This window comes from Castor canadensis, chromosome 2, assembly GCF_047511655.1.
Source record: "Castor canadensis chromosome 2, mCasCan1.hap1v2, whole genome shotgun sequence".
NCBI classification, from domain to species: Eukaryota; Metazoa; Chordata; class Mammalia; order Rodentia; family Castoridae; genus Castor; species Castor canadensis.
The window spans coordinates 64,472,043-64,485,795 of NC_133387.1; the positions used below are offsets into that span (position 1 = coordinate 64,472,043).

A 13,753-nucleotide genomic window follows, 5' to 3' on the forward strand; every position below is an offset into this window, starting at 1 on the left:
GTAGTATGCTACCATGTCCAGCCTTGTGTCAACGTTTCGCTTTTCAATTCTAAAAGGGAAATTTAGTTCTATCTCTGATTTATTATCATGAAAACTAGAATACTAGGTAATATAGTTTATCAAAGAATTGCTAGGTTTTAGTGAGGCCTATGACTATAAAATTGGTCATAAAAAGGTTATGTCCTTTTATAATGCTTTTAAGGTTTTTGGGGAAAAGAACAAAATTCATGGGTGGACCTTGTCTAGAAGATGTTGTACATGCCATAAAATGAGCCAGGGTGATTTACTGTCACCCTGTCAATGATGAAAGAACAAGTCGTTGAAGTCATCCCATGAGTGGCCTTCCTTCATGATAGGCTTCCAATCCCACCTGCCTGCTTTGTCCTGTGGGTGAACACACACAATGGAGGCCCCATAGAGGAGGGACGGGGTGGGTTAGGGTTTTCCTTTCCAGAAGAACTTACTCTGTCTTTGAGGCCGTGCACTGTCAACCACATGCCACACTGTGACTCACTGCTGTCTCCTGGAAAGTCCCTGTCGTATTGTGCTTTGTGTCTGATGTGGAACTTGGAGGGTTGTGGTGGCAAGTATGTTTACTAGGCTCTCAAATTAGATACTAGATTTAGTAGCACAACAAATCCACTGGCTTTTTTTCTGCGTGTGAATTTGAACACATATATTGGTGTGGTTCGCATTGCTTCTGATTGGCCTCAGAATCAAATATTCCAAGTTGGAAACAGCATCTTTACAGAGAGCTTTGACTAAATGAATGGTGGTAGGGCTGTGCCTGCGACCAACTCCCCTAGAAAACCTAGAAGTGATCCTCCTTCTGCTTGCTTTGACCTGATCTCTCTCTGTGTGTGTGTGTGATTCCTCTACAAGATTCTGTGGTTTCTCATCCTTTGTGTATGTTGTAGTACAGTGATCAAACACAACTTTTGAAGTATTTGTGCAAGCATGATAGTTATGGTTTTGATGAATTTCCTCTTTACAGTTCCTCTACCCACATGTTGAAAGCCATCCGCTTCCACAGAGCCACCTGTTACTGATTTCGGAAGAGAAATGTGAGTGCATCTTGAGATGATCTTTGTAGGCATGTGAATGGCACAAGGTCTCCTAATGAACCATGGGACATGACTGAATGTTCTAGATGTCTTTGACATTGCTGAGGGTCTGTTGACCTTTGATGTCTGGGCGAGACCTAAAATTCCCATGGAAGCTCTTTTCCTTTTCCCCCCAAGCATGATTCTCTCCAGCTCTGTTCAGTTTCCTTTCCTGGGAATGATGGGTTCTTGTGTACATGGATTTCCAACTTTCTCACATGGCAGAATGTTTGTAGAACAGTTGTGCAGATTGGTTATGCCTTCTCTAGTCCATCCTTCTTCAGGATGTCTGTCATAGTAGATAGCTATGGTATAAGGAGAGAGGCTTGGATGGAGGGAAGGGAAGGCTTTGGTAGCTAGAATTCCATGGCAGATCTTAAGGGCACATGTTAACTTGACCAAATCCAAATAGAGGCAAATCAGATTATGACATGATGTTTTCAAATTTGGGAAAGACAAAATTCACTGGTAGTACTTATATAGTAAACTGTCTTTCATGTTCTAAGATGAAACTGCTGGTTTGTGATTGGAAGATCTGGCTTCCAGGCCCTATGCTCTTAATCAATTTTCTGCCTTAATTTTTGTAACTTAGACAAGCAGAAGGTAAGTGTGAAGGAATAAATTGTTACTGATAATAAAGGACCATCTACAAATTGAGTTAAAGTATTTAGGGTTTTGTTCATATGAAATTGGCCTCTACCAATAGGAAAAGGGGACCAGGAACTAGAGAAAAGGCTAGATCAAAAAGAATTAACCTAGAAGGTAACACCCATGCACAGGAAATCAATGTGAGTCAATGCCCTGTATAGCTATCCTTATCTCAACCAGCAAAATCCCTTGTTCCTTCCTATTATTGCTTATACTCTCTCTACAACAAAATTAGAGATAAGGGCAAAATAGTTTCTGCTGGGTATTGAGGGGGTGAGGGGGAGAGGGAGGGGGTGAAGTGGGTGGTAAGGGAGGGGGTGGGGGCAGGGGGGAGAAATGACCCAAGCCTTGTATGCACATATGAATAATAAAAAATATATATATATATAAAGAAAAGAAATTGGCCTCTAAAAAATGTCTCTCCTAATTATCTTGTATAATGAGTTTCTATCTACATTCATACAAACACGTTTGGCACTAGGAAATTGAAGATAAACCCTACGTAAGACTGTTGTGGTACAGGGGAGGCAGCCACTTGCTGAGGGAAGGGGACAGGAAGGACCAAGAGCTTCACTCACTGTTGATATTAGTGAATGCGGGTCTTGAAGTAGACTGTAAGGGAAGGCGGGAGAAAGGGGTGTGTGTGTTCATGTTGTGAGATTATCATGTATGGTTGTATTTTGTAACCAGTTGTTTAATTTGTTTTGCAACTGTTAGGTAGAGAGTACTGATGTTTTTCCTGCAGGTTAAATTATCTGTGTCTCTCTCTGTTTTTCTTTAAGATATTGAACAATTTCATATCCAAATGACCCAAGAAGATGGAAATAGAGTGGTAAAGATTTGAAATTCCTTTTCCTTCAGAGTTTTCTTCTACAAAGAACTATATTTCTAGGCTGTTAAACATAGATTAATGCTATTGATAGATCACATTTTCTTTATTTGATGTCTCAAATGACAGGCTTGCTGTTGTAACATGTAAAACAAAGCAAAAGTCTGGGAAGCAGTCAGTTCTCCCCTTTCTCTCCACCTCACCCCCAATCTCAGTCTCCTGAGGTAATTAAGAGTGATAACCTGTAGGAGTCACTCTATAGCTTTGCCTTGCTCATGGAAATCTGCTCAAGTTTAGATGCACATATGGGGAATTAATTGTTTTTACCAAAATAAGATCATTATATGTATGTTTCCCTATTTTTGTGCTTGCTAAAACTTTAATATAATAAGACTCTATAACTTACTAAGCTGGGTGTGCTTGTACATGCTGGTAATCCCAGCATTCCTTATACACCTTATGGCCGTGTCCCAGTGTTTCCTTAGCATCACAGTTCCTGTCTTTGGTGCGCAGCTTCTTATTTGCAGAGGCCTGACTGAGGGCGTTCTGTTCACAGCAAGGTGTCATGAATCTTCTATTAATGCAGCTGTTGATTTGTGGTAGTGCTGTTGCCTTTGCCAGCCTCAGTCTGTCCATTAAACTGGGAAGAAGAATGAAATAGCATAGAGCATTTGGGAAGAAGAAGTGCCACCTAAAACTTTTCTGGGAAGACTGTGTGTTTTAGGTGTGGGGAAAGTGCTAATAATAAAATAGAAATATTTACACATATCATAGAAAATATGCAAGATAATAACGATTGCAGGCAAGTCCTTTTATCAATAGTTATGTGTAAAATCTTTTTGGCTGTTTAGGTAATTAAAAATTCTGGTCATTTGCCAAGAGACAGAATCGCTGAGGATTTTGTTTGGGCTCAGTGGGATGCGTCAGAACAGAGATTATACTACATCGACCTGAAGGTAAAAACTAGTCCATGGCTAATCCTCTATAACTTATTAATCACTATACTTTCATTAATGGGAGCAGCCAATGAAGTCTTATTAAAAATAATGAAAACACTTTTACCACTGCTTCAGGACTGCTTCCTTGTCTCTCCCTCCCCTTCTCTTTTCGTAGTGTCTTTGATCGATTATTTTGGAGGTGATATTGTTGCATGTGTTCTCTTTTAGAAATCAAAGAGTGTCTTCAAATGCATCCAGTTTTATGCTGATGAGAGCTTTAACTTAATGGTAAGCACAGAGAATGCTTCAGGGAGTTTTAGAACATGTTTGAGAGAGTTGCTATCATAAAGCACATTTTAGCATTTTTGATGGCGTGTAGGTCACTTACATAAACGAGTAAATGGTTCCTGCAGCCTCCAGGCTGCAGGTGTGTAACAAATGCACAGTTAACGTGAGCCATCAGGAAATCCTCACAACTGAAGGTGCTAAGAGTGGGGCTTAGCAGAAGGTAATAGATGATAGTAGATAGCTGTAAGTGGCTGAAAGTTATTTGACCCAAAAGAACTTGGAATGTGGTGGACTTGAGGGTAAAGGAAAAAGCCAGTAAGAGTTTAATTAGAAAAACCTAGCATTTCTTCTGGAAAAGCTATTGGAAGTCACAGAAGTCTTTTCTTGTGATGACAGTACTTCCTTCTTCCTCTGACCAGGACTATTGGCATCTAGCATAGTTTGTTTTCATTCCATTACAAGACTTTCATTGACCCCTTCTGCCTTTTTTATTTTGGGGGGGTCACTCACCCTTTCTAATGACATGTACATGCCCATTCCTTACATGGTCATCTGTGTCTTGTAAAAGTTGGGGTTTCCAGTTATCTTATGATAAAACCTGTTTATGACACTCAAATTTAAGGCAAAGTTTGCCAAGAATTAGCCCTTCATGAAATAAGCATACACCAAACTTGTGATTGCATGCAAACTCCAGAACGCTCCTGAGGACGTTCTGTGCCGAGGGTGGTGGAGCCTCTGAGAGGTGGTTAAGTGGGTCCTTCATCGGTAGGCAAGTACAGCACTGTCGGGCTCGCCCTCCCTTTCAGAACTGTGGTCACTTAATCAATGACGTTTTTTAGTTCATTTCCTCCTGATTTTTTTGACAGCTTGAAGCACCCTTGGACATCTCATTAAGTGACTCAGGATTTCAGTAAGTTATTCATAGATTGTCATTACTTTTTAGAGACACTTGTTGGTGAAATGATTATATTTATTCCTGATTCATGGTATGCAGATAAAAGGAAAATTTGATATTCTGTGTGTGTATCTCTTTTAATATTCTTGTTATCTAAAGGGAATATAAACAATTTTATCAGGCATGAATATGGGATTTTTCATGTAAAGTCAATCGTGTTGATTTTCTTAGCCCTTTATTTCTGTAGGGCACCTCCATTGATTCTGATGTATGGAGGTGTTCTTCTCCCTGCGATAAATAACAAGATTCTATGGGTCAGAGAGCTGCATTTAGAATCAAACATCAAACCCTCTCTTTCTTGCCAAACAAGAGGATGTCACAGGTCAGCCACTTGCAGCTCATCTGAGTCTATTGCTTGATTTTTTTTCTTTTTACACAAAAGGTAGTTTTTTTTTCTTTTTCCAGAGTACTTTCCCCTCACTCCTCCACTATAATTTTATACATATTCCGCACAAAAGACAGTTTTGAAAGAAGTAAACACAAGGCCATCAAAACACAGAAGAAACTAAGGTCTTCCTGAATTACAGTAATAATGATACTAAATGATTATATATTTCTCTAGCTTTATTTAATCATATATGAATATTTAGTTGTACCTGTTTTGAAACATACTTCAAAGGATATTTACTGTAAATCACAAAAATTATAACATGTAAGTTATAAGTAATATATTTTTCCTCTATTGCCAGGCTCACATTTTTGTTCTATGTACCATGTGTTTTTTTAAACAAATACCGTTTTATACAGAATTTCCTATCCAAAAAGAGTCATCTATTTAAATTTATTAGGGATGCATCTCCACTTTTGTGGGCCTGTTATAATGGCTAGCCCATTTATGAGGGACTGTATTTTTTAAGAGCATTCAACAATTTATTTTCCTTTATGTTCTTAGTCTTGTCAACTTTGGATGTGATTATTGTCAAGACCAAGAGAAATTATCTGAACACCCAACTCTGTGTGTTTTCACCAACCATACAGGTAGGGCCCATGTTTATTTCTCACTTTATACTTGAGTTCTATCCAAAATTTAGTTATTGTTTAGCTATCTGGATCCTGAAAATGAAACATAATGCAGTCACCTTGTACATAAGTAGTATATGGATTGTACCTGTGAAAATTACCTTCTTCATTATAATTGTACTTGTTTTATTTTATCTTTTGGTGGTGGGGAGGGAATCTGGGGCATTTCACATGCTAAGCATGTGTTTTACCACTGAGAGACAGCCCTAACCCTCCGCTATACTTGTATATGTTTTCTGTCTACATGAAAGAAGCCACTGTCAGCAGGGTTGTTGTTCTCATAGCAGTTCTTCACATTGTTTGAATAGAGTGGAGGGATTTGTATTTAATCTATCCACATTTTCTCACCTGCTCCTGTGCACAAATGATGTGGGGAATTGGGACCTTACTGATGGGTTTGGATTCCAAAACCATGAACTTGGCTTTAAATGCCATGTTGTAGACTACACCTCTAACAATCAGAGCTTGACATATGAAGTTCTTGGTGTACACAACTGTTTGTAGTCGACAGAGAAAATGGAGAGAGAGGGGAATAAAGGGGACCTAAAAATGAGAGGAGAGAGATGTGATTCTGTGGAATGAATCTGGTGGAAAAAATGGATAATTTAGCCTTAATAATCATCTAAATAATGAACTCTTAAAAATGAAGGAGCCACTTTTAATATCTCAATTTGGATTAAAATTGTATTCCTCTTTAAATACATATAATTATGTCAATCAAAAATAAGAGTTAAGTGGGCAGAGTGGCTCAAGTGGTAGAGTGTCTGCCTGCCTAGCAATCTTGAGGCCCTGAGTTCACGCTCCAGTGCCACCAAAACAAAAACCTTAGCAAAAATAATAGTTAAAATAAATCATATTCCTTTAAAGTTAAATTATATGGTATTCACATGTTAAGCCAACATTTATTGAGTCCTTACTGTTTGCTAAGTTTGGGGACACACTGGTGATCAAGATTGACCCAGTCTTTATTGGTGTGCAGGTTACTATTTGGTGTGGATTTTAGATATTCCTCGGTACCACACACACAAAAAAAACCCCAAATAAATTGTAGACATCATAACACTTTACTACTAAACAATTTAGCATGTCTCCTTAGGTTCAGGACACTCTTCTATATAACCTCCATTCCATTACCATTGAAAGAAAATTATATTAATCAATAAAGTGTTTCATATTCGAATATCCATAATTGTTTAAAAAATCATATATGCTTGTGTGTATATATTATATATTTGTATGTGCATATGTTAGCATATATAAATTTTAAAATGTATGTCTATAATTTTTTTTTTAGTGGTACTAGGGTTTGGACTCAGGGCCTCACTCCTGCTAGGCAGGCACTCTACCACTTGAGCCATACCCCCAGCCCTTTTTAAATTTTAGTTATTTTTCAGATAGGGCCTCATATTTTTTGCCCAAGTCTTTTTGGACTGTGTTCCTCCTACTTGTACCTCCCACATAAGTTGGGATTACAAGTGTATACCATCATGCCTAGCTTATTGTTGAGATGGGGTCTTGCTAACATTTTACTTGACTGGTCTCAAACTACAATCCTCCTATCTCTACCTCCTGAATAGTGCCTCCAGAGATTATAGGCGCATGACCCTGAGCCTGGCCATATATACATAATTTTTAAAGTTAGGATCCAAACAAGATTACTGTATTATGTTTGGGTAAGTTTTTGTGATCTCTTTTAACATACAATAATCTCCACTTGGCCTTGCCCTCATCCCTTTTTCATGACTGTGATATTTTGAAGTGTCCTTTTACCTTAAGGAGTGTTCCACATGCTGGGTTTGTCTCATTGTTTCTGTGTGGAAGCCTTTAACTTTTCCCTTTTGCCTCCACATTTTCTATAAAATGAAAGTGAGATGTAGAAGAATAGTTTGATAGAGGTTAAGTTTTTTGGTGAGAATACTTCAGAGGGATGTTGTGAACTCCATGGGTATCAGATCAGATGGTATGTGATGTCAGGATGTTCCACTGTTAGAAGATGCTAAGTTTGGTCGATTTGGTTAGGTGGCAACCCCTGTGTGTCCCTTTTGCAAAGGTCCATTTTAGCCTCTGAATGAATAATTTTGGGGGGTGGTACTTTGGTACCATGTGACTATCCTACTCCCTGACAAGCTGTCACCTGATAGTTTCAGCATCCATTGATGTTTCTTCACTGAAGTGTTTTAAGCAGCCATTGGCCAGACTAGCTGTTCTCAAGAAACATTCACAGTAGCCAAGCTGTAGGTGCTCAGATGGGTGGATAAAGAAAATGTGGTATCAGTGGAGTATTAATCAACTCCAAAGAAGAACGAAATCACATCATTTGCAGGAAAGTGGATGGAACTAGAGGTCATTGTGCTATAAGCCAGATGTGGAAAAAACATATCACATGTTTTCTCTCATATGTGGAGGCAATGATGACAATGATACAATAATAATCCAACCTATAGTTGGAAACAGTAGAGGAACTGCTAAGGAAGGGGAGGGGTGAGAGGGGAGGGGAGGGAGGGTTGATACCACTGAAGCATGGTATATGCATGCTTGGAAATGCTGCAGTAATACACTACTGTGTACAGTTAATATGTATTGATATTAGAACAGACATCACTGTGGCTGTGGTATGGAGAAGAGATCAGAGGAGGCAACAGGAAAATGTGGGGACATCCACAGTTAGGATGAGGCCATAGTCGTGTTTGAGGTGTTGGAGGCTTGAACTATGATGAGCAGGAGGGGCAGCGAGAACAAGGTGGGTGTGAGATGCATTTTGGAGATGACATGAGGAGACTTGCTGGAATTAGAGAAAGTTTTCTCAGGCTTCTGGCATCAGCAAATGGGTGAAAGGTGGTGCCATTGACTGAGGTCCAGGGATTTTGGGGGGTTAATAAAGAAAGACGTTAATTAAGAGATCTGGAACTTGTAAGAGAGATTGGCACTAGTGATGACTAAATGTGGAATCTATCAGAATGTAGCTGGCATTTAAAACTATGGGAGGGGGACAGATAGGGTCAGAAGGGCAGGCATTAGGAATGAGATTTGGGGGAACATCCACAAGGAAAAAGAAAAAGATTACCTGGAGGAAAAGGAGAAAAGCCAGAAGCTGTCCAGCACAGGAGCTGAGGGCCGGCGTTGCCTCTCACAGCAGATGGGGCAGGCTGGGTGAGAGCGGAGTCACTGCACCTAGCGGCACAGAGTGTGCTGCAAGCTGTCTGTGTAGGTGACGGAGGTGAGATCTTTTGTGCTTGGCTGGGTGGCACAGGGGGTTGAGAGCGTCACATAGTGTGTGTAGACATGAGAGAACATGGACATGGGATTCAGAGAATAGCACTTTGTGACATGGTAGCTGCTCCAGTAGGGTTGAATGCTTGCAGAATTGATTGTTAATTGATTTTTATTATCATATTATTGTTGTACTGGGGGTACACTGTGACATTTACAAAAGTTCTTATAATATATCATAGTTGAATTCACCCCCTCCATCATTCTCCTTTATCTCCCCTCCTCTCCTCATTCCCGAAATAGTTTCAACATGTCTCATTTTTCAATTTTCATACATGAGTACATGATCTTTCTACCACATTCTCCCTCCCACACTCTTTCCTTACATCCTCCCCCCTCCCACTGGTACCAAGCCCTCGGAGAGGACCTGTTTTACCTTCCTGTTCTCCGTTTTTGAAAAAAGACATTTTTTTGGTATAAGATAGCTAAACAGGGAGTTTCCTTGCAGTATTTCCATGTATATATATATTGCATACATAGATAATAGAGGGTTCATCCCTTCTATTTTTCTCCTTTCTATCTTAATCCCCTTCTTATGGTGATTTCAACAGGTTTAAATATTCATTTTTATATAGAGAGTACATCAATCATATTCACCTTCTTAACTTCCTTCTTTTAGCTCTTCCTCTCATATGTGAGCTCCCCGTACTGTGACCTGTTTTTCATAATATAGCTGTATTTGTGTTAGATCTATATTCCACATATTACAAAAATCATGCAGCCTTTGTCTTTCTGAACCTGGTTAACTTCACTTAAGAGGATGTCCTCCAGTTCCATTGCAGGATGTATTTAGGGGAGAAGAAAAGGGGGATAATGCCTAGCAGAGAGGAATCATTGGCAGAGTGAATTTGCCTTGTGGCGGGATGAAATCAGATCCAGAGCTCAGAGGGACCAGGGAGGCGCTTCCCTGCTAATTTGCTTTGAGTCTCTTGGATCTAAACAGTCACTTAAGACTTTAATTCCAAGTGGTTCTTTATTCCTTTTCATGTTTATTCTCATGAACAGTGGCAGCCATGACTTATAAAAGGGCTACTTGTGGCATGTCTTATTTAATAAAATGATGGGTTTGTTTGGCCAGAGATGTGAAAGGGTCTGTTTTTTCCTTTCTCAGCAATGTCTGGAGAGCAGAAAATGAGGCTTGCCCTTCACAATCAACTTTGGGATAGAAAAATAACCCTGTTTCAAATGTGGCACTTCCAGATTTATGAGGACAAGCCAGAGAAGCAATTTTTTGGTTTCTGAGAAATAAGTCACCATATCAGTTCATGTATTTCTCCTCCTCCTCCTCCTCCTCCTCCTCCTCCTCCTCCTCCTCTGTCTTCGTCTTCTTTTCTTGAGACTATGTAGCCCAGACTGGCCTTGAACTTGTATCTAATCTGGAGGGCTGGCATTAAAGATGTGTACTACTATGATTGGCCCAAAGTAGGTTTTCAAAATGCTTTTTTACCTCTGCGTTTAAAACAAACACAAGCTACTCCAGCACAGTGGAATTAGAGAAGGGAGCAAGTTGTCTAGTCCAGATATGACTTCTTCTAGAACTGACCGCTGAGGTCTGTCTCCACTGATAGAGAGACAAGAAAATATGGCTCATGGCAGGAATGCCAGTAGACCTGGGGCCTGACACAACCTGTTTACTTCTTCTCTTTCCATTAACGATGATGACACAATGATACTCAACTGTCATTGTTACAACCTTGATCACTGGGATCTGCTTTGTCCTGTCATCATTACTTCTTCCATTGTTGACAGCGTCATCATTACTTCTTCCATTGTTAACAGCATCTCTGTCCTGCGTTTCCCAGCTCTAGGAAATGAGAGGTTGAAATCTGAATGATACATGTGCTTATGAGAGTAGATGGTGGGCAAAATTGCTGCTGCCAGTGTGAGGCCACTGTGTATTATTGATGGTTATGAGTTCCTGCAGACTTTTCTGATAAATCTGTTGCATTAGGAAGGTAAATGAGTTGGAGACTTTAAGCATTGAGAAGAAATAAAACATGCTCATTCCTTCCCTGTCGGATAGTCAGCTCTGAAGTTGTGCTTAGAGCATCCTTCATCTAAGTCAGTGACTGTCACTCCTTGTGCACTACCTGTGAGAGTAAGCAGGAAACATGTCCATTCTCCTTCCTGCTCCTCACAAGTCTCAGAATTAGGCCCGTGTTTTAGCATGTTATAGGGCTTATAAATAATTGTTTCACTGAGATAATTCCCCTTGGGAGACTTTGTAGTAGTTTTCATTGTCTGAATGGCTGCCCGAGGGCTAGCCAGCGTTGAGATGTTATCTTCATCAGTGATGAATGTTGATCAAAAGTTTCTGGATATATCATTAACGACATGTTTTGCTTTTCCAAACTGTGACTTCCTCCAACTTATAAATAGCAGCAAAGTTATTCTGGAATAAAAATAATGGCAGCTAGCCTTCATAGATAGGGCAACTTTGAAAGAGCTTTATACACATTATTTCATTCTCACATAAGAATCTTATGAAGTAGTCTTTCTGTTTTGTTTACATACAGATGAGGAAACTGAGGTTTAGAGAATTTAACTTACCTGAGCAATAAATATACTTAGGAAGCCAAAAGCCAAGATTCACATCTGGATCTGCTGATTTCCAGAAAGTGATTCTCAGTCTTGGGGGTCATTAGAATTGATTAGCAAGCTTGTGCATCTGTGAGCTCAAGTTTAATGTATGGTCAGAATTAAGAACCAATGCGCTCCACGTGCATTGTCCATGTGGCTATTTAAATTCAACTAAAATTAAATAAAATGAAAGGGTAAATCTTCAGTTACATTAGCCAAAATAAGTGCTCAATGATGACATGTGACTACCATCTAGGACCATGTACGTACAGAGAAATGGCCATAATTGAAGAAAGTTCTATTGAATATCCTTGAGCCTGTACTCACCCCATCTTCCTCCTTGGGACTGGAAGAGGGAACTGAACTACAACCTAATGATTTGGAAATATTTGCTTGCCAGATCTCAGAATGGTTCCCAACATATGTAATTAGGTATGTCTGCTTTGCATATTACTTTAACTTTTTTCAAATTGGGAAAAGCAAGAACCTTTATTTTCTAGGTGGTGATGTAGGAGGATTTTGTTACAATGGTAGTTATGATCTTTCTTATTTTCATTTCACGTTCGTTCTTCAGGATAGATTACTAAATGAATTACTGGGTCTAACAGATCTGAATATATTTAATCCTCTGCAAAACTAGTTTTTCAGAGAGGTTGTACTGTTTTATTCTATTCAAGCATGTTCTTCCTGTTGGGTGTCAGTGGCTTTTGACTGTAATCCAGCAACTCAAAGATCAAGAGGATTGCAGTTCAAAGTCAGTCTGGGAAAATAGTTTGTGAGACCCTATCTCAAAATTTCTCAACACAAAAAAAGGGCTGATGGAGTGGCTCAAGTGGTAGAGTGCCTGACTAGCAAGAATGAGGTGTTGAGTTCAAACCCCAGTGCTGCCAACAACAATAACAAAAGAATGTTCTTCCTGTTGTTCCCTGGACAGCATTCATTGTCATTAAAAGACTTTGCTAATTTGAATGGAAAAATATGGTGCTTTGCTTTAATTTTTATTCTTCTCTTCCTAGAAATTTACTTTTGCTTTTCTACATTTTCTAGAAGTTTCTTGTAATCACAGAACATAAAAGAATGGGATAAACCAGTAGCTTTTTGCTGATTATGTGTACTGTACATGAGACTTCGTAACTCCTATAATTATTTTTGTTTATGTTTTAGTAACAGATTACTTTTATTCTAAGTAAACTGCCATAATTTTAAAGGAAACCTTTTATTGTGTGTTCAGTAGCCATAATTTGAACAGAATAGTTATCATTTTTAATCTGATAAAGTTATTCTTTTTTGTCATTTTGTGTTTTCAGATATTACAACAAAATGTACTTTGTACATTTAAAGTCTCTGTACACTGAGACTTTAAAAACAATCACAAATGATAAATATCATAAAAGTAACGCTTGTAATTGTACTTAAATAGGTTCCCTGAGAAAATGGACTTTTGCCCTACCATGATTCTTTGATGAAGGAGCTAGGCAAGTATAATAGAGGAAATACTGAAATCTGCTGCAGTAGAGTGGTAATTGAATTCAATAGCTAGTTAATGTTTGCTATGGGACTAGAAGCCAGGTTTCCTGCCTTCTTGTCAAGTTCCTTTCTACCCAGCAATGTCCTAGTTCAATGAGTCAGATAAGTGTTAGCACTGGAATAAAACTATAGGTTGAGAAAAATCTCTGATCTAAAAATCCAAAATCTAAAAGCCCCCAAGTCCAAAACTCTGGGCACTGCTACATTAAAAACTTTCAGAGTTTGGAGCACTTTGGATTTCAGGGGATCCTCAACCAGTAAAGTTCATGCACATATTCTAAAATCTGAAAGAATCCAAAATGTGAAATACTTCTGGTCCCAGGCGTTAGAGATAAGGAATACTCAGCCTGAATCAGTGTAAGCATAACGTTCTCTTTTGGAGGTCACCAGTGCACATCAGGCTCTACAGGTAACAACAGCTGCTGGAGGTCATGCACTGTTTTACACGTCCAAGAGGTGGGAAGGCCAAGGGTGTTCTTGAGTGAATGCGGTGAGTGAAAGTGGTCATAGCACATCTGGAAAGGCCACTTCATGCTAGGAGCTTGTCTTGGGCCTGCAGTGACTCAGTGTGGATGGGCCTGGGCTCACACATATT

At 39.2% G+C, this 13,753-nt stretch overlaps 1 protein-coding gene across 2 annotated transcripts in view; it reads left to right on the plus strand.

Moving 5' to 3' along the window:
- Gsap (gamma-secretase activating protein) overlaps nt 1-13,753 on the plus strand; it is a 91,462-nt gene that overhangs the window by 33,518 nt on the left and 44,191 nt on the right. Inside the window, exons 7-12 of one of the 2 annotated variants that reach the window (XM_020187255.2) lie at nt 995-1,064; nt 2,534-2,583; nt 3,432-3,536; nt 3,747-3,806; nt 4,673-4,716; nt 5,654-5,739. In XM_020187255.2, coding sequence (XP_020042844.2) covers nt 995-1,064; nt 2,534-2,583; nt 3,432-3,536; nt 3,747-3,806; nt 4,673-4,716; nt 5,654-5,739 — 415 coding nt within the window. The remainder of the gene's footprint in view (nt 1-994; nt 1,065-2,533; nt 2,584-3,431; nt 3,537-3,746; nt 3,807-4,672; nt 4,717-5,653; nt 5,740-13,753) is intronic. The other variant, XM_074064908.1, reaches the window with a different exon arrangement.